The sequence below is a fragment of the Aplidium turbinatum genome, chromosome 1, assembly GCF_918807975.1.
Source record: "Aplidium turbinatum chromosome 1, kaAplTurb1.1, whole genome shotgun sequence".
Classification (NCBI taxonomy): domain Eukaryota; kingdom Metazoa; phylum Chordata; class Ascidiacea; order Aplousobranchia; family Polyclinidae; genus Aplidium; species Aplidium turbinatum.
Genome location: NC_137472.1, coordinates 44,538,217 through 44,559,792, shown reverse-complemented (window position 1 = coordinate 44,559,792; position 21,576 = coordinate 44,538,217). Strand labels below are relative to the sequence as shown.

Sequence of the window (21,576 nt, the reverse complement as noted above, 5' to 3'; positions counted from 1 at the left end):
ACTATTGTCGCAAATCACTCGGCTGAAATTTCTGAATTAGCCCCTCCCAAACTTTTTTTCTGGGTGCGCTACTGAACCTACCTACTTGCTTGCTTACATTACATTCCTGTTCTGATCCGTAATTTACTAAGTAATTTCGCAGTAGGGCTAAGTTGTTTTAACTAATTCTTTCTTTTTTTCTGCAAGACTTCAGTCTCCACGTGGGACTCTAGCGTCAAAGGCAGTAGTGCGATATACAAACAAACTCCAGCTGACTGAACAATAGATGACACTGTGACCAAACACTAGAACAATGGGCAATTGCAAGACGTCAACATTTCGCAGTTTGGCAAAAAAAAATTGCAAACAACAATAAGACATTAAAAAGTATGCGTTGACGCTATGCGCTAAAAAGCCGCGAAAACTTTACGGCGCATCCTCAAGCGCAAACTATCCAAAAAAATGTGACCGCAAGCGTTAGCGCAAACAAAAAGTATACGCCGCAAGTATGCGGCGTAGAATTTGCGGCGCATACGTACATCTCTGCCTGTTGGTTTTGATGAAGCTGTCATCCCTATACACATCATACACATGTGGCTTGCTCGCTCACTGCCATGCACGCACCACACCATTATTCCTATAAAAAATTTCTCCTCGTGAGATGTTCTCTCCATAGCTTGAGATCACAATAGCCTATAAGCTAACAACTTCGCAATACAATTCTATTGCCTGACTTTACTTGTCATATGTCAACAGCACACGGACTGAACTACTCGTTAGCAACGCTATGATAACTTCCATTTGTCTTGTCCAGAACTCCAGATGCTCGAACCAATAGCACCGGACGTCATCCTTGTCTAATAATGCCACGCACTTGCATGCCATTATTCAGCGAATAAAATCAACAATCAACTCGCTTTGCCGCAAGGTGGCTAAAGACGTTGCTCTGCGAGACTGCGTTACTAACATGAGAACGCTGCTGGGCTATCATACCCTGCTGCAGGCGGATCAGGTCACCGAAATGATGGTGATTTTTATATCATTAATCCACTGAGTAAAAAATTAGAATGTAGAAAATATAAGCTAGAAATAAAACTCACCAAAATTTTCAAAGAAAACTGGTTCTTTACATCACATGCGATGTAGGCTAGTTTTTGAGTGATTGACTAATAACTACCGTACGGTAGGTTGTTTGTTATTGAGCAGCAACAAGCTCTATCATAAAGTGGTTTCTCCGGTTCTGGTAGGAATCTAATTGGGTTTTGCAAGGTTTGTGTTATATTTCTGTTTGTATTATATGACAAATAAACTGATGATGATGATTCTGTCCAGCAATTAAATCACTTAACTATAGGTTATCGTACTAATGTATCCGTAGGCCTATAGCATACTAAGTTTACTCCACGAGAAGTGTTTTCTTCTACATGTGAGCCCCGTTCATAATTTGCAAATATTATACTTATTACAAAAATACATATGTTACATCAATTTTCACTGGATACTTAAAAATAAATTGAAAGAAGCTTTTATAAGTTACAAAAATAGCTATTTTTCTAACAAAAGACCATAGCTATTTTTTCCAAGAGTAGGCACAAAAATTATCTTTAAGACAAAGTCTGTAAATATAGAATAAAATTCCACAAAAGTAGCCTATGCAGTTCTACATAATTTGTAGCAATAAATTTACAGTATTCACTATTCACTTAAATGTTTTTGTGTGTTCTTGTCATTGTGATTATGTACTTAAAGTGTGGCAGCTGACTGGATGACTCTTTTTGTTCATTAGGACAATAGGTGTTGGCTATTACTTTTTTCAATGCAATAGATTGAGTTTTGCTTTTAGCAGCATGATGATTGTTTACATATAGATACAAACAACCTGTTGTCATTGTACGTTTACAATTTAGATACAAACAACCTGTTTTAGCCAATTTTTTCAATGTCAGTAGTTTTATTGTGGCCCTATAATTAAGCTGATAGAAAAATACATTAAATTGATTCATAAGATCTATTGCTTACATGCTGTTTTTTTTTGCTGAGACTTTTCGGTCATTTGTCCAAAATGACTTGAAAAAGTTTGGTCATTTTTTATTTATTTCGGTCATTTTTAGTCATTTTTGGTCATACATAGTCAGTTCAGTTCAGTTTATTTTTTTGTTGGCGAAAAAGAAAGACACAAAAAGCAAAAACACAATAAACACATAATTCGCACAACAAGGATGGCAGCGAAAGACCAAAAGGTCACTAAAGTCAGCTGCCACCCAAACATTTAAACAAAAGACCCAAAATTAAGAACATTAACACATATAGCACAATACCAGCACTTTACATAATACATTAACAATGGAATAACACAGGGCAACATAAAAAATCTGTGTAGAGAAATAAGCGGATGATACGTTTCAGGAGTGATCATTGTACAAATTCTTTAATAAACATTTATATATTTAAATTTAAAAACATCATATATACGACTTTTCTTTTATTTCTTTTGGTACCGGTACTTGATTCCATAGTTTCACTCCATTAAAACATAGCATCTTCTTACCAGAGTTTGACGTTGTAGAAGGCAAATATAAATCATTCTTTTGATTCTGACGGGTTTTATGATGGTGAATTTTGTTTACAAAAATAAAGCAGCCAGCAAAGGCCCCGGGCAGCATTTTGTGCACATATTTGTACATAAATTTTGCAGTCTCCAATTTAATAATATCGTCAATTCTGAGCACATTAAATTGGTGATAAAAAACAGTTGTATTTGTTGACCTCGGCAAAAATAAGCAGGATCGAATGAACTTGTTTTGTAACACTTGTAGTGGAGCAAGCAATGTAGAGTTTGCTCTTCCCCAATTTATAATCAAGTATTGGATCTTGGATTGAAACAAAGCATAATAGGCTATAAAGATTGTAATATTGTTAAAGGGGCAATGTATCTCAGCTTAAATGCTATGCCGCAGACCTTTGCAAGCTGCTTTCTAAGATTAATAATATGACTATCCCATGTCAATCGCTCATCCAAAGTTACACCTAGATAGTTTATACATTTCTTCCTTTCGATGGATCGGCCACTGATGGACAGACTAAAATTTTCTGCTGCACTTTTTGTTGTTGCAGAGGATTATATATGCATACGGTAAGTAGTTTAAGTAGTCAATTGACTATAGTAGAGTGGGAGCTGGTACACAAGTCCCCCCCACCACCCTTGGCAACTCATGACAAAGAGGAAGTGACCAAAACATGTGAATTGAAGTGTGTAAACAGTAAAGCAAAGGTAAAGTAGTTTCACCCTATATGTTTGGTTGAGTCCTGTCGTTGTCATGAGTTGCCAAGGGTGGTGGGGGGGGGACTTGTATGTACCAGCTCCGTAGATTGACTATATAAATTTTTGGACATTGTAACTGAATTGACTATATTTTTTTTCGGACATTTTGCTAAAAAATTGGTCAATGACCGATATATGACCGAAAACCCCCCCCAGCTTACATGTAAACAAATGATGTAGTCTGTAAAAGTTTTTATAACTTAACCATAGTTTGGTTTTAATTTAAAATGATTGATTTCTAACTATAGCTTATTTGAGAACATTGTATTAGTTGTTGTATTTTTATAGACAAATCAAATATATAAAAATAAAAGTTGATACTGACTGCTGGACTGTCAATCGACAATGAAGACAGCAGTAGACAACTTAACCATTCGCATCTATTGAACTCAAACTTAACATGCTCTGTTAAGTACTATTGTGCACTGAAAGCATGTTATTGAAGTTAATGCTTAGATTGAAACAAGAACATTAGTTATACTGCAAGGTAATCATGTTCAGAAAAACACAACTGTGCAAATTTAGAACATGATTGATCAGGCAGAATTCACTTCTACAAATACAATCAATTCCTCCGCTTACATGGGGAACAAGGCTTTGTAACAAACAGTGCGCATCCACTACTTTGCAAGCAGTGTTGGCTACCCCCAAGATAGGTTATGTCTTTTCTAATCTTAATATGAGACAGTAGGGTTTGACATGAACATTGTGTTATAATTGTTTGGATGCAGTTACAATGGTCTGATTCCAGGACAGTATGAGAAAAATGCACTAACATCTTTTTTGTGTTTGACCAATTAACCATATAGGTCATTGCTTGGTACATTTTTCAGTTTTATACACCTGCATTCAGTTTTAAAACAGAAAGTTTGAACTACAAGCAGCGAAGGGACTCGTGGTACAGCCAGCTTTTTTATTTTAGCATACCATTGACTGTCTTGCCAAAGTACAGCCACGTGCTCAAGAGCAGTGTCGAATCAACATCTTTGGGAGTGTTGCACAAATGTTCTCACCACTCAGCCATTTAGCAATGAGAACACATCTAATTTATTTTATTTTGTAGAATAGACATGGTCATAGATGAACATGTTTGTCCAATGAGATCAATGGCATTTTTTGTCAATTTAATATCATACTTTGACATGTTGTCTCTTGGTGTCTGTATTTTAATTGATAAATATTTCAATACTGGTAGATCTTTTTTAAAAATTGTATTTTTTATATTTTAATTTTCACTGTCTAAAAACACCAAGTATCTTGACTTTACACCTCTAGTTATCGCCCGCTAGGCATTTGCACTCAAGAAGAAACTGATTGCCTTTCTTGTGTTTTTGTATGAAAAAGTTCATCTTTGACTTATTGCCATAAATTTGATCTTTATTTTGTGTTACCGTACCATATATAATACTTGTTTTTTTCTTGTGATTTTTTTTTTTTACTAGTAATTATGCTATAGATCTCTGGTGATTAACTAGATGCACCTCATTCTTTCATTAACTTATTTCCATTGAAACAGCACTTACAGTAATTGCTAAATTTGTGTGATGTTTGATTAAAAATATTATGTTGCAATATTTTTACCATGTTTTAGGTTGGGGTATTTATGTATCATTAGTTATGTAGTTGTTTCATTTCTATTATTTAACTGGTTTTGATTGTAATTTCATTTAGTAAAGAACATGCCAATTGCTCATTATGACAATCCTTTACTATCATCTTTGGGTGACACAAATGCGCCTGGCAAACGAATTATAAGCTATGCTGCCAGTCAGAGTGTTAGACCTTATAGCACCAACCAAGAATATCTTTATGCTATGCGAGAAGATTTGGCTGACTGGCTGAAGGTAAGTAAATGCAACTAGGGTTAATTGTATTTCTCACAACATTATTAAAATTTCAGTTTTCACAATTGTGCTGTTGTGAAAAGATGTCTTTGCCATAAAATGTTGCAGAAAAATTTGATGTCATGTATCTGTTTATCTGACTACAGCTTAGCAACTCTAGCTGCTCTGTTAAACTAAGATGCTGTAGCTGGAGTAACATATATTTTTTTAAATTTTCTGTACAGGTAGTAGATGTTTGACCATACAAAAAATTGTTTTTACATTAGGGTCTCTACGCAGCAGAGATCGATGCAGTAAACTTCTTTCAACAATTAGAAACTGGCACATTGCTGTGCCAGCACGCCAACAGCATCATCGCTTGTGCTGAGTACATGCAGAGAAACAACAGTCACAGAAAATTGGCAGCAAGTAAAATATTTCCAACAAAACCATTGGTTTTCCACCAGGTATGTTATGTTGTTTATAAGTATGGCGCTTTTGTTATCTGGACTTGTTTTGATATTTATAAAAACATTGAAATAGCCTACTTAAAGGAATGTTCGTCAATCTTATTAATCTTGAGTCATACTGGTGGCAAAGCCTATGACTTTGAACAAAACCTTTAAAAGCACCGTTGTTGAATGAGAGATCCGATGCTTGCTAGAAATCTTAATGTATCTTCGGAATGGCTTTCTTTCACTGTGATGGATGAGCTTCTAAGGTAACATCATACAGATAAAATGTTACTTTAAAACAGGGAAGGTTCGTTCGGTCAGGCAGTTTCTTTGCCCGTGATAACATCGCAAGCTTCATTGGCTGGTGTCGAAAGGAGTTGCAGATAACTGATGCTGTCATGTTTGAAACAAACGATCTGGTGCTGCGTCACAATGAAAAAAATGTGATTTTGTGTTTGCTGGAGGTAAAAAATGAGCGTTTTTTGTTTCGCAGCATTGTTTAATGCAGGGCTTCCCAAACTTTTTTGCTCTCGACCCCTTTTAATCTCCTAAAATGTTTCGCGGCCCCTTACGATTAAAATGACGAACAGTGCGAAATATGCATTTATGATATTTACTGAAAAGCTTACATCTAACGAAAACCAAAAACAGTTTACCGTTCTCAGTTTAGTTTGTTTTTATTTATTTCTGTCCACAACAACGAAGCCTGTGGGCTGCCTACTGGAAACAAAACAAAAAAGCAAACACACTTATTCAGTATATTGGGTGTGACTGCTTTCTGCCATAAAGCAAATCCAGGCGTGGCTCAGTGTTGGTTAATGCAGGTCTCAAGGCGGTTTCAATGTTGTTTAGGTTAGAACGGTAGGCGAAGTAAGAACATTTCAGATAAATGATTTTTAAATTTTTGTTTCCAGATGTTCAATTTTTTCATGAACGCATCAATTTTGAATTTCAATGCAAAATGTTGATGCTTTTTCCTTGGAGGGACAAATTAAATTCTTTCAGTTTTTCAAGCAAATTTGGCATAGGCTAATTCTAAAAGCTAGATGTCATTGCGAAAATGGTGGACCAAGACTGAATTTTATTCTGTTGAAAAAAATCACGATTTCGGTTTTCAACGTTAATTGGCTAGCCGTTTTAAAGCTTTGACAGCCACCTCACTTCACGATGCAGGAAAAGAGTTTTTAACTCCGATTCCATTTCACCTCATAAATTTTTTTAAATACGGCAGCCTATTGACTATTGAGTGCGCTACTCTAAATAAAGTTAATAACTGTCACAGCATCTCGCACAGAAGTGTTAATATGCAGTACCTTGTGCAGATTGGTATACTTTCTGCGACCCCTTGGGGGGTCGCGACCCCCAGTTTAGTAAGCCCTGGTTTAAGGCATGGAAGCAGCTTTATATAGTTATAATATATATTAGAAGATTTTCCGTATTAATTTCGACTTGTTAATTGCCTGTGAATTTCAGCCATGCTTTCGTTTGTTTGTGGTAGTAACGCAAGTGTGAATCTGTTTACTGTTTCGTGGTGAACAGCTGCTCAACTATACAATTTGTTAATAGGGCTGTCTCTACTGCTTTTCTAGATCAAACATTTCTTAATATTCTTTTTTTGGTTTGGTAACAGGTTGCCAGACGAGGGAGCAAATTCGGAGTGCCTGCTCCTGTTCTTGTGCAAATGGAAGAAGAAATTGACGAGGAAATTGAGATTGAGAAAGTGGCCAAAGAACGCAATGAAGCGCCTCCGAAAATTGTGAAACATAAGACTGGCTGTGACTTCAAATCTTTGGATGAAATGGTATCGTGCATAAAGTTTATTATGTGATTCCACTGCTTAAGAAGCTTTACTTTCTGTTTTAATCTCCAGTTACAAACGTGTCAAGTACTGCTTTTTTGATGATGTGTAGTAGCTTAAGTGTAACAAAGAATGATAAAAAAAAGTATACAGATTTGAAGAAATTTTACTTTTATTATTTAAATGCTAGACTACCGGACGTACCGGTCGTTTATTTTTACTCGCACTCAAGCAAACCACTTATCTAGGTAGGCTATAGTATTTTTGTAGCAACTTAATCCCTGCTTAATTCAAAATTGAAGTTGTTTTTTACTACGATATATACAGCACACTAACGTTCGAGGTCGTGGAATGGCAATAATGTACTTATTGAACGCCATATTGGTTTATTGCCAAGTTATTTCGTATTTATTTTAAACTGAATACAACAACCTTTATTTTGCTGGATAATGGATATCTAACCACAAAGGATTTCTTCTCTTGATTCACCGTGCGTGATAAGGTTCTTGTGCAAACAATAGTAAAAGTTTATTGTTGCTCGTAGACTGTGGAGTTGGTGCAGTAATAACACGTCTTTGTTACACTTAATATCTTGGCATTGAGAAATATTTAGGTTGGGCTTAAATAAATAAAAGACATACCCAGCCGAAAAAGTTTTCTTTTTTACATCGTTTCGATATCTAGCGACGTTGAAATGCTGTAAAAACGGCGGTGTTTGCTGGCTGGATAGCTTCTAAACGTGTGACTCAACAATCCAAAAGAAAATATGCGCAATAACATAGCATTCGAACTTCCGTGCCCAGATCGTGCTTATTTTATAAATTCGTATTCTTGGTCGTAGATTTGCTTTGTTCTTGGTTTGTTACACCATGGCTGGTTACACTAACCTTGGTTGTAAGTTTGCCTCATCAAATTTGCAACATCACTCTTTTTTAAAGTGAATAAAAAAATGAAGATGCAAAAAATGAAAACGCACTGATTTTGGGTGGGCAATATTACTTTGAAGCAAAATGGAGGTAGTGAATATCCCGTTTTGGTGGCACTTTAAACTTTTTCAATTCCAAAGGTTGCATTCATTTTTGTATTACCTCTACAAGTTCGGCAAACAGGGTTGGTTGATTTAAATCAAATGATTTAAATCATTGATTTAAATCATGATTTAAATCAAACAATAAAAATCAAAAAAATCAATTAAAAAAATCAAATGATTTTTTATTTGCTAAAATAAAAATAATTACATCAACAAATGTTTCACTGCTTCTCTGTAATACAAAAGTTATATTTAAATACTTAAGGCTATAGGCTATGCATGTTTTGAAAGGCAACTTAGTTTACTTGGCAGTTCACAAACAGTGTTGTTCACTAAACATAGTTTTTGAGCAAGTTTTTTCCACTTTTGGTCTGGTTCAATCAGAAGTTCGAAATTGATTGGGCACTGCAAAAGCTGGCGAGCTTGTATTTATGTACAAACTTCTCAATGCAAAATAAACTGCAATTTTGTGTCATCTGAACTTTTATTGTTTTGGTATGATACGTCGGTAACATATATTACACAGTTAAACTTTCTTTGCAAAAAGTCTGGTTGTAGGCTATGCATCAGTTGAGCAAAAAAGCAATGTGATGTGTGCTCAAACGTAAGGAAAGATCTTAGTGTAATGAGATGACAGTCTGAGACGTACCTCAATCTCGATGTGCACATTATGATTTAGTATAAAGCAACATATCACACCTACTTAGAAATATGTGCAATAGACAGGCTAGCCTACAATATGATAATAAAAATGATTAAACACTTGCAAAGCAAAGCCTTTCAATCAATCAAGGGGTTAAAAATAATTCTGCTATCTTACTAAAATGATCTCTTCCCCCAAGTAGACTCGACGCTTTTTTATATAAAAAAAAATCAAAAAAATCCGATTTAAATCAAAAAAATCCGATTTTTTTTTAAAAAATCATGATTTTTCCAACCCTGTCGGCAAACGTGTCACACGCCAAAGCGTAAGAAATGTTGGAAGTGATGACATGCAGTGAACACATACTATTTCAATGCATATGTTTTTTAACATATTGCCTTTCCAAATCGTCGTTTAGTTTTGATGCATTAGCTTTCATGTCGATAACCGCGGCTTTGAACGCCACCGTAATGTGACTTGTGTCACAAATTCTTCTTCGAATAAATTAGTTTGCACATTTTATTCCAAAACGTGTTCGACAAGCATGATTATTTTATTGATCAGTCTACGACCTGATTGTGAGAAGTAATTCACGTAATTTCTTGTTCAAACTAATGCGAATCCATTAAATAACGTCGCACTGACGTCTCTAGCAGGTTTTGCAAATGTGTAAATAGTATTTTGTTACCAGTTTTGTGGCAGCAATAAATATATCCTTGGCCAAGCTATGATTATCGAAAACATAATTTATTGCTTTAGGTTCAATACATCTTGGGCATGTGTACTTGTCCGAGCCAGTTCCCAATGGTGAAAGTATCCGATGGAAAATACAAAGTCGGCGATTCGGAGAGTCTTATTTTTATGCGGGTAAGGAAAGTTGTGCCACAACTTTGTGCTTAGGCTACAAATTTTTATTCTTCGAAAATATAGTATTAGTTGTGGATGGTTTTATTTTTTTCGATGTCATTGTAGAAGCAATAGGCTACATAATCAGTCAACTTCCATTTGAACCTAAACCTCAAAGGCCATGCATAAGCGTTAGGGTGGTTCTTATTTGCCAAATTTTGAATTTGTTAGCAGGTGCCTTAAAAAATAGTTCCACTTGATGTAAAAACACTTTCTGTAAAATGTTTTTTGTTTTGAACAACTTCGTTTGGATTGAGCATACCTTAATTATTTATTAAAACAAAAGATATTTTACAAAATATGTTTATGTCAAGTGGAACCAATGTAAGGGGCGCCCGTACAATTTAAACCAACTTAAATTTTTAGCTACATACAAGGACCACCCTAATGAGCGTGGAGTAGTAAGCAAAAGGAGGCTGTCCTGCTTTGTGAATATGCGTTTTTGTATACAATCATTGTTGGAACGTAAATGATTATGAAAAACAGCAAGACGCAATTTTTAACTGTGACTGTTTGTTATATTTTTCAATCTTTCTTGTTAGATATTACGACAACACGTCATGGTGCGAGTTGGTGGAGGCTGGGACACCCTGGAGCATTATCTCAATAAGCATGACCCATGTCGGTGCCAGAAACATAAAACCGACCGAGCATTCACACCCAGGCACGTATCATATCAAGCTGTGTGAAAGTGTCATTTTATACGAGATATTGTAGAATGAGATGACTGGATTGAAAGAAATTCATTAAATGCTAACACATATAGTTTATTAACCCTTTGAGGACCGCTGGGACATATGTGTCCCATGCACTTAACCGATCACCCTGCAGTTAACTTTAAAAAAATTGCCACTGCTGATACCTTAACATAGTATTAGATGTTTATCCTTCAAACTAAATATAAAAATTGGAAACTCTGAATCATTTTTCTTGGTGTTATTTTAGTTTGAAAACAGTGAAAAGTTGAGGTTACAAGTGCATTGTTTTAGTGACGTAATTGAGAAATTTTCATGTCATTTAAAAAAAAAATTTTGGTTGCAATGTGGTCTGTAAGATTTCTTTGTTGTTGTATGCCAGTTAGAATTAGGATAGGAGCGAGTATTATGGCATGAAAGGAGATTTTGTTTGCATGGGACATATGTGTCCCATCGGTCCTCAAGGGTAATTTTTTATGTTTCTTTAGAGACTGTGTATTCGCTATATTCCAGGATAGAAACACAATTGTTAGGCTAACTGAAAGTTCTGCAGACTGTTGAAGATGATAATTTTTTGATTAAAAAACATTAACAGCTAAATTAGGCCTATTCACTATTTTAAGCTGCTAAACTGCAAATAACTAGCAAGCATTATCAATGCAAAAAAGTATCTCATACATCCACAAGTTCAATTCTCTGCACACCTTTAATCAGTGCATTTGCCCAAATAGCCCACTAAAGTTTGTACAGTTACATGCTAAAAGTTCTGCCCTTGCACACACTATGTTTTGTCAAGAATAGGCTATCTGTATATTCCAGGGAAGTCTGTTATTATGCAGTTTACAAAGCTGTTCTTATGCTGTTGGCCAATAATGTGCTTATCTTTCATATGATTTAGCCTATTTCAAGTATATTTCAGCTTCATTCAGTACCGTATCTATATTTTGCGATTTATTTCAGAAATTTATCATACATAATTGCATACACAACAGCTAACTGCTAAAATGCTATCTATTGCTCGTACAAAAATGTTTCATTTGGATGAAGAATTGATTAGTCAATTTCAGTATTGTGATGATAGCAATGATGAAGATGTTTTGGTGCTTGATGAAGAAGATATTGCCTTCTTGGAAGATGATTTTAAAAATTTTGTCAACAATGGTGATTGTCCAATTGAGGTTGTTATTGAACCTCTAGAACAAGTTCAGCTGGTCACACATCTCAAGCTGAACCACATGTGGTAGATCATTCTTCAATGATGTCAATGAAAGCCAGTCACTGACAAGAGAATGTTCAAGATCCCACTTTGTTGACATGGAAGAAGTCTAGGCCTACTGGTACACCTATAGGCCTAGATTGTCAATTGTCTACTGTCTAGTCTAGGCCAACTGTGCACAACTAAAAAGTTGGAAAACAGGACAAACAATAAATGTGAAGAGTGCAATATTTTCCTTTGCAATGTGAATGGCAGGGACTGTTTCAGAATGTACCGTCAAGTGTAAATGCATGTTACAATAACTTTCAATGATACACTGTTAGACCCTAAATGTTCTTCATTGTGTATTACAATGTTCTGTTTTGTTGTTTTGTGAAATTACAAAAAATTGCATACATAGTAGTACGGTATGCATCCTACAAGTTACTTCTTTTGCAGTAAATACTGTAGGTGGTAGGCTACTTCAGGTTGGTAGTGGTAGACATCCACTGCAATACCATATAATACAAAGCCTGCAAATGAAACAGAAGAATTTGTTTTGTAAAACTTCTGTCTATTGTGTTTTTAGCCATGTTTTTTAGTCGCTGTAAGAGCAAAAATTAAAAAACCAATGTTTAAGTATTGCGGATAAAAAATTACCGTTGAGGACCGATGGGACATATATGTCCCATCGGTCCTCAACGGTAATTTTAGAACAATTAGAACACAATTAGAACATATATGTCCCATGCGATATCTCCGGCATATGAAATATTTTTTTTATTTTTTTTTGATAAATGTTTTTTATAGGACATATGAAGTGTAAACAAACAAATTCTACTTAAAAAATTTTTCGGGAAAATTAATGGTCCTCAAAGGGTTAAGGGTGCCTATGAAAACAACAGCATAGCTAAATGGCCGATTTTGTAAAAGAAGAAATGGCAAGATTAAGCGGCGATGGTTCACCTCTTACAAATGGTTTACCTCATTGATTAAAAAAAAAACGGTTGGTGTTCTGTCTGGGATGTAGCCAACAGTTAGCTCACTTCAAGTACAGTTCACTGTGCACTCACGACTTTCAACTAGAGTAACTTAGAGGCAGCAACACTGTAAGCATAAACGTGAAACTTTGCTGACAGGCTCTTATCAATGATTTAAGGCTTTTATACGCTTGCAAAATTGCCAAGTTTAAGTTTCTTAAGAAACTTTCTCAGTCCAAGGTAAGTGCACTTTTTAACCAATCCATGAAACTTTTCTTTTGATTTTTTCCACAAAGTAAATCATTTTTATGTACAGCGGCCTGCCGCTATTGGGCTTTTGATTGTCGGCTTACATTGTTATCATCCAGTCAGGCGTGTCACAACTGTAGTTACAGCATTAATTTTATTTAGCATTGCAATTTCAATTAACTGTTTCAACTATTTTTGATATTATCGATACAGTGACAAATAGAATAATAAATGACTGCTAGGTGCTCTCCTGCGTCTAAGTTCAATTATTATCGAGCAATCAAAACCTTGTGCCTTTCCTGATAGTTTAAAAACATCACTTTGTAGGCATAGCCGCAGTCAAAGTGCAACTCGAACATCGAATCAACAGCCCCAGCAGCATCAGCGGTCTCTCACTTCGGCAGGAGGTGTTCTGAAATCATCAATTTCCAGCAGCAAAAAGTTATCAACATCGGAAAGGATGACGAAAAGTATGATGTAATTACGAGAAGACGTAACGTGCCTTAAACATTTTGTATTTTTTTTTTGGTTTAAACGCAATCTGAAGTCAAATCGTTAATTTCCAATGCAGCAGTTGATTCCCAATGTGTGAAATTAGAAAATATCGACTGACTTGCTTTATTACGAAGTTTGGTACCTTCATGCATATTCTGTTATCTTGCTTTGTGTTGGGAGTTTTACTTTAACAACTTATTTTATAATCTTAACATGAAGTTCTGGGCCGTTTGCTTTTTATAAGAACCAATTTTTGACAAATCAATTTATTAACATGCTTGACGTTCGACACTACGAAGCCTTGTTTGATCAGTGATACGATACAGCTGTAGTTTGGTCAAATCACACACTGCAGCTCCAGCATAGCGTGTCCCTTGCACTATTTCTACTTTTAGTTCTCCTCGGTTTTCAACGCGACTCGTTGCAGTTTGCTTCCAGTTACTTTACAATTACAATGCAATGGAAAAGGTTTATTTAACAATTTTTATAATTCAATTTGAGTTGCTGTCAATCAGGTAGCACCAACCTAACGCAGTTGACTCCAAATGGGAAGAACAACCACCGACCATCAGAACAAAAGCGTTCATCCCAGCAATTGCGAAATTCTAGTACATCAGATACATCAGGCTCAGACAAAAGGTAAGCGATAAGTACATTTGTGAATATTAAATAACATTTTAAATAATCGAGAGCGTTGAAACGAAGCAGTGGTTACTAGTTATAGTTAACTAGATAAGTCGCTGACAACAATTTTGGTGCGCTGCCAGCACTGTTTTTTAAGCCACACTGCACCGCACTGCATTGGGATCGCATCGACCATTAACAATTAGAACAGGTCAATGGGGCAAACAACCACAAAGATTCTGCGATATGTTATTCAGGTATTAGCACGTTGACAGCTGGTCCCTGAACTTTCAATGCAGCTCCAAATGCCAGCACATATTTTTCTACAGTACTGTAAGCATGAGAAGACTCGTACTTGGTAAACCAAACTATAAACAACAATTTATTTCGATTTTGGCAGTAAACGTTTTGAATATGGGAGTGAAATACGATGGCATTTGAATACTTATCGAATGGCTTCTTATGTCAAATCTTCTATCACTTCTATCAAAACGAGACTAAATTTGCTAGAGCTGTTTACTGTATGTTGAATTTGCATTTTTAGATCCGTAAACTCAAGACTTTCATATACTACTGAAAAAAACAGCGTTACTAGAAATTCACCAAACAAAAAAGAAAGATTGAGTTTGCAGTCCGATGTCTTCAAAAGGTGGCTAGTGTTTATGTTGTTTGTGGATTCGTAAATTGTCAGTTTATGTTAATGCAGCGTATTTGTTCACTGTCAAAATTATTGGAATATAAGTTAAATTAAACTTGCACAAGATTCTCTAACATGGAATAAGTTTGCGCATTCGTGTTCTGCAAAATGCTTATTTGACTCAAATGTTCTAAGTCTACTTTTTGCTAGAGCACTACTATCAACTAATTATTTCTTCCCAGATTGAGTCGGCCAAAGAGTGCTCCACCTGTCAATCGTCAGCTGTCCATGCAGCCAGACGACCAGTTGGTCGTCCAGCGCAATAAGAAAGGCTCACACCAAATTCAACGAACGTCCACGCCTAGGTCGGTATGAAAGATCGGGTATGACAAAATACAACCAATGTCAAACCATGATAAAGTTTTTGTGACGTCAAGTTTTTGTATTTCAAACTTTTGCATGTTCTTGCGATTATTACAAAGCATGTGAATTCTTTTTTTGCTTTCAGTAAAGAGTTTCGAAGGTTGGCGAACACGAAGACTCCCGAAAGATCCCGAACACGATCTTCGGATAATTCGTTTCTTCGGAGTGTAAGTTTTGTATCAAAACTGTTAATTTCTCATGCAACTTTCACACATATCACGTGGATCTCTACTATTTTACTCGCTGATTCTACGATGGCTTGAAATCAACCTCTCGAAGTCATGAGTTACACAAACTCACTCAGCAAAAGTTTATTTTTTTACTCCATTTTAACGTCTAGTGATATACCAAGTATCACTAAGTCTGGTTCTTTTATTTCTGTCACCAATAACAATCCTTTCGACCTGTCTCTACTGAGCGAAGTGTGGGCATCAACTGTGTTCGCACAAGCCCTGGGATTTTCTGCTCAACAGTGCGCCTGTGGCAGTGGCATATTTCTCTTCCAGTGAATTTTGTGCTGAGGAATAGACTGCAGGCGCAGACAATCGTTTACGACCAGATCATAAACTGTCTGCATGTTTCAGATGATGAGACTAAAGAATAGCAGCCCTACAGTGTATTCAAAGAAGGATCATCACTCTAGCATAGTAAAAGGATAGACTCTCGCCCCTAGAAGTTCACATGATCAAGAAAAAGAACGTCTTGCGATATTAAAACGATATAATTGAGGCAACTTTTAGTGGCTTGAGATATAACCTTTCCAATAGTCAAGTGTAGTGGTATTGATCTTTATTTTACTTGTAGAAATCATCGGCTGCACTTACCACGACCTCCCGCGGCGACGACTCAGTTTATGGATCGAGAGCACAAAGACAGAAGAGAAGCTTGCAAGCAAGCCAAGGTGTGAATCTGAAACGTCCTGCATTTGGTTGTTCCAGCAGATTTCTTCTGTTGGAAATTTAGCGATTTTTTTTGCACTTTACAAGTTCTTGATACAACTTTTCTGCTCCAAAAGGGAGACTAAATCTTTGTCTGAATCAAAATGAAATTAAAGGAAATGTAAAAATACAGATTTACGTACACATACTGTATAGAGATTTATAATATGCTTTGTAAACGTATGTGCAATTGCACGCAGCTATGCAAAACAGATGTATGCCTACTGATATGCATCCAAGGACATGTTCCATACAAATTGATATCAAGATTCAGACTATGACGCTTTGTGGCAATAGCTGTACACTGCAGTACTGCGATGAACGGTTTTGGTGACATAATAACGTTACTGATCATCTTTCCAGGTCAATCAATCGGAACCAGCGCATCAAGAAGCTCACGGTAATTAAGTTCATTTTCAACAACAAATTTCAAACACATTGACAAGCGGAAACTTCACTCTGTCAATTTCGGTGACACGGCCTGGGTCAGTGGTTCAAAGCTTCTACAAGTATGCGAAACTGCTGGGTTCAAGCTTTCATAGAAGCTTTCTCAGTCCGATAATAAGGATTTCCACAATCAATCAATTCTGCATTAAAATTAATTATTTGGATGGTATTATTGAGGAAGATATTAATGTGATGTGAAGAAAACAACCAAACCAAGTTGTAAAGTTTTTTTGATTAATTATATCGATTTGGAATGGTATCCAATCCATAGGTCAAGTGTTTGACCGCAATAAATAGTCAATATCGTACAAACTGAAGAACCATGAGACAAACCTCAACTACCATGATGCGTAGTGCGTAAACACGTAGATGCGTAGTGCGTAAATACGTAGATGCCTAGTGCGTAATCAAATGCGTAGATGCGGCGAGACATTGAACGAATGAACGTGGCATTAGTTGAGATCACAAGAGATCTTGTTTCTGAAGCACAAGACGAGACCACGCTAGCAGAACTACTCAGATTGCAAGTGACAAGAACCTATTTTCAACGACGCTTATTTTTTTCACTTACCTCTTTCCAGGGTACGAAGCAAATCGGCGACCAGGGAAGTCGAAGCGAGAGAACGTGAACTGCTTCAAGCGTTCGAGAAGGAATGCATCAACAACCAGTACTCTCTTCAACACGAACGACCAAAGTCGATTCCTCGCCAGTCCAGTATTGACAGTTTGCTAGATGTGTGTACTACGTTTAAAGGTTGATAATTCAGCTAGCAAAACCTGTCGCTTTTACATTGATTTAAGGTCTGTTTACCGTTGAATTAGAGGGTGGGAGGCAAATTTACAACAGTTTTTTTTTTAGTAATTGTATGTACGCGTGGTATCTCTAGCAAGATGTTTTCGAATCACTGTACGTTAAATGAAAGTTTTTAGTTTATCAAAGTGATCTCATGCGCTGCCGCTGTCCAATGTACCCCACCAGGAAATCGATATTCAGATTGGAAACACATATTCCATGGAAGAATATTCAAGGTTTTCACCCACCACTTGTCTGTGTTATGTCCCGTGTTCCTCGCGGGTTGTTATTTGTTAGCTTTGCAGACTATTTGTCTTCACGCAATGTTTCTAATTATAGTTTCCCGGTCGTCCAGCCACATTAAAACAACGCAAAAATAGCAGTTTGCTAGATCGTATGCTTCAAGTCACAACTAGTGGTCTCCGTCCCACCGATGAACACCTTAAGCTATGCAGCGTTCATCTTTTGTTTTTAGATGGTTTGAAGATGGTTTAAGATGGTTTGAAGAACAAAGCTGTTCTGAAATCTTGTATCAGGACTTGACTTTAAGCCTATTTAATTGTTTGTAAAGTAAATATCATGTAATTGGTCTAATCCAAAGACTCGGCATTTTTGCATAGAATCAACATGTGGCAATAATCAAGTGATGCAAAATGAAAGTTTTCTTATATTTGCCAATATTTTTTTGGTTCATGCGATCGGGGATAGGATTTTAGGCCTTTGAGTCGTCTAGGGCAGGCTTTACATCGCACATTTTACAACGCGAAATTGTCGCATGGTATTTGTTTTTTTCTTTGGAAATTTAATGTCATCAATCGACATCCATACCACCAAGTTTGTTTGGGAAAGTATTTCTCGTATCAGCTTCAGATTGAATTGTTTGCAAGAAACTTATCTTATTCTTGAAAATGCAATTCACTTGCATAGTTAAAAAAAAAAGGATATTCACTGTTCAACGTTTAGTAGTAACGTCTTAATAAATTGTGTTATTCTCCAGTCACAACGGCTAGCGTCTTGCACGAGTTCAGAAGACAACGAGGTGGCTTTGCACATGGAACAAGCTGCCAATGTTGTTGAACCAAAGTCAACCCAACCCCCTCCAAGCTCGTACAGCTCCCTTTCTTTACCGAGACCAAGGAAAGATAAGTGAGCGCTTGTAATTGTTTTGGAGTGCTGAAGTCGTTTAAGTGTTGTAAATCTGATAGTTCTATATGTTGAAACAAAAAAGATAAAAATCAATACTGATGTGCTTTCACTGCATGGTGCTTGAATGGTTTAGGATTGCTCGCGCTTCTACATTCACATTTACTGCAGTGGGCTTCAGCCTGAGGAAATATGATAAGAACTAGTCAACTGCTGCGACTGGTTTCTGTTGTAAAAGTTGCTGTATTTGAATTTTATTCCAGGAGGGAGCAACATGACAGGCGCACTCGCATCCCGACTCCTGTTTCCTTCAACAAGCCGCTGCTTGCAAACAAAAGCTTTGATTTCGTGGAAGAGAAACCGAAATCGGAAAAGATAAGATCAACTGAAGTCTCAAGAAATGATCCGGCTCAACAGATCGCTGAAGTTGCTCAGAAGAAGCGTCTGGTCAACGGCACTGATCCTTCCAATGGTGTTCTCTCACCATCTACTGATGTAGCGCGTCCGCGTACTTCACTACCTCTTGACAAAATAAATCGCTTATTGAATTCAAGTAAATTTGATTTCGAAAACGAAACCAAATTGGATCCTCAAGATCTTCTGCCAAATCATCATCCCCCGGACTCTCTCTTCTTACGCTCCTCCGGACACACAAACAACATGGCTTCACGCACTTCTCAGTTTTCCTTTGTTCCCGTTGAGTCTCGCTACAGAAACGATGCTCAGCGCCGTCACCCCGCGGTTCTCAACCACACGTTCACATCGCCAAACTCACGCCAAGCTAACTTGAACCACTTCGAGAACAAAATTGATGTTTCGCCGGATTACATTCCTTTATCTCCCGCCAAAAGCGACTTCAACAATCGTCTTTCTAGCCACCGCAGCAGCGCTGGTGAAGCAAGTAAGACATCCAGGTTACCTCCTCATATTATGAAAGCATGTGGACTGAATTCGAATCCTTCGTTTGAAGCTGAAGTTAGGAACGGTGGCTTTAAAGTCTCATCCAACTTGGCCAGTAATTCCAATGAACCACAGTGGGTTTGAGGTTCTGTTATATAAGACAAGACTCCCCCGCACGACGGGGCTATTGAGCGGTGTTTGAAAATTCTCTTCTTAGCTCTTTATTTTCTTGACTAGCCACAAAATATCTTGCGATTACTGTAAATCCGATTTGCACATTTTTTGTCAATACCACGCGCACAAGTCTTCTATTGTTTTCAATTATGTTCTATTATTTTTTTGTTTACTTGTTGCAGTTTCGAGTAGCTGTAGTGGAACAAAGTGTTAGACTAAAAAATTTGTACAAACAAACGTGACAAGATTATATATTTTTTACTTTTGGAATTCTGTATGGATCCAAGTTGACAAATACGAACGAACGTCACTGTAAGCTTCTTTGTGTCGATCTTTTGTAGTTGCCTTTCGTGTTGACTATGCTTCCGCTTTCACATCTCATGGTCTAGCAGTCAGAACTTTGTAATGGCGCTTATAATTTTGTTGCACATTTTTGACGAAAAGATGTTTATTTTCAACAATTTCTTCAAACATTCAAAATTCGCAAGTGCCGTATTTTTGGCTATGAAACCATTTCTTTATTTCGTTTTTGACTACTTTTTGTTTAATTTGTTGTGAGTATGGCTAGCTTTAAACAACTTTATTTTCAAGTTATAGTGCTTCCGATATTGTTTTTCAATTCGTAACATTTTTATGTTAGCGTTCATTGTGACGTCATAGTATTTCAAACAATTGCAGTAAAGAGGTTGCGGTGCTATGTGGTCTACCTCCACAATAATTGTATCATACTCTCACAGTACAACGTATTGTCTTGCTGTAGAATTTAAGCCTAGGGGATTTCTGAACAAATTAAATTTCGGAGATGAAAGATGGCTCCATTCAATGAAACTGCGTTCTTAGCAAAAATCTTTTTGCATTCAAATATCTATAGTTTTGAGATTTTTATTTTGAGCACCCCAGAACACTTCGTAATATGCTACTTCACTTTTTTTGACATCAATGGTTTTCTTAGTTACATCAGTCTGGCGTCATTTATACCGTTAAAGTACTTATTTTGTTGAACAAACAAAATAGTTTGCCATGCATTTATGTTGATTGTTTTGCATTGCTTCAACAAAATTCCAATCTTTAATCATTTCGAATTAACTTGTGTTTACAAAGCTGTTCAGTATTGCAATCCTTAAATTTTGCTTGCACTCTTGACTTGCTGCAATTTCTTCGTCCAAATCGACATGCTACGTCAAACAACCAAGTTGGCTTGAAATGACAAAAATAACTACAGCGCAGCTTAAACGAAGAAGCATGATCCGATGCTGGATTCGAAGCAAAAGTCTGTCTACAACATGAAATGTACGCTGCTTCACTTTTGAGCTACACTGGTTTTTGTTATGTTTTTGGTAACTGCTTCCCTTGATGATTGATAGTTTTTGTAGCAAATCAAATTGAACGCTCCATGAAGTTGCCTTAGCAGTAAACTTAAATTTGTTAATATGTTTACCCTAGTGCTTGAAGAACAATGGGGCTTTGGACATGTTGTCCGTGTTGATCTTGGAATTATGGATGACAGGATTCGTCACTGCTTGCGTACTGTCATCTATTTGGAGTATGTTACATTTTATAATCAATGTTATTTTCAAATGTTGTGTGGTAATTCTTTGTTCATCAACTACCTTCGCAACAATCGTGTCATTTTCTGCTGGCTTGGCTTGTAGTATTTTTTCTTACTGTTGTGTGTTGCCGCATACCGCATAGAATATTTCTACAATTAGTGTTTTTTCTTGGTTATGTTTTCCAACCATTTGTGTTTAAATTTTAGTCTTAGTTTGAAGGCTCCATTATTTTCTTGCTTTGTAGCATACCAAGAAGAAGAATTTTCTGTCTGATGGCGGATTGTTTTGTTTACTCTTGCTACTGTGACATAAAGTTTGTATTTGTAGAAATCGCGTAATATAATGTTCATACCTCTAGGAGATCTTGTTTCCATTGA

General features: G+C 36.5%; 1 protein-coding gene across 1 annotated transcript; it reads left to right on the top strand.

The window, feature by feature from the left end:
* Nucleotides 1-4,929: 4,929 nt before the first annotated feature.
* Nucleotides 4,930-21,576, top strand: LOC145771725 (uncharacterized). The gene is made up of 16 exons (XM_082583456.1): nt 4,930-5,145; nt 5,412-5,591; nt 5,882-6,043; nt 7,210-7,380; nt 9,810-9,917; nt 10,499-10,620; nt 13,403-13,545; nt 14,086-14,209; nt 14,739-14,843; nt 15,074-15,196; nt 15,340-15,421; nt 16,059-16,155; nt 16,556-16,592; nt 17,221-17,374; nt 18,430-18,578; nt 18,839-21,576. The coding sequence occupies exons 1-16, from the start codon at nt 4,981-4,983 to the stop codon at nt 19,617-19,619; spliced, it is 2,703 nt and encodes a 900-aa protein (XP_082439582.1). The 5' UTR covers nt 4,930-4,980; the 3' UTR covers nt 19,620-21,576.

Excerpts from the sequence above, each read along its gene's own strand:
- LOC145771725 (XM_082583456.1), top strand. The coding sequence starts at position 4,981 with ATGCCAATTGCTCATTATGACAATCCTTTACTATCATCTTTGGGTGAC. Across the intron at positions 10,621-13,402 it reads GACCGAGCATTCACACCCAG|GCATAGCCGCAGTCAAAGTG; the intron begins GCACGTATCATA and ends ATCACTTTGTAG. Across the intron at positions 16,593-17,220 it reads AGCGCATCAAGAAGCTCACG|GGTACGAAGCAAATCGGCGA; the intron begins GTAATTAAGTTC and ends ACCTCTTTCCAG.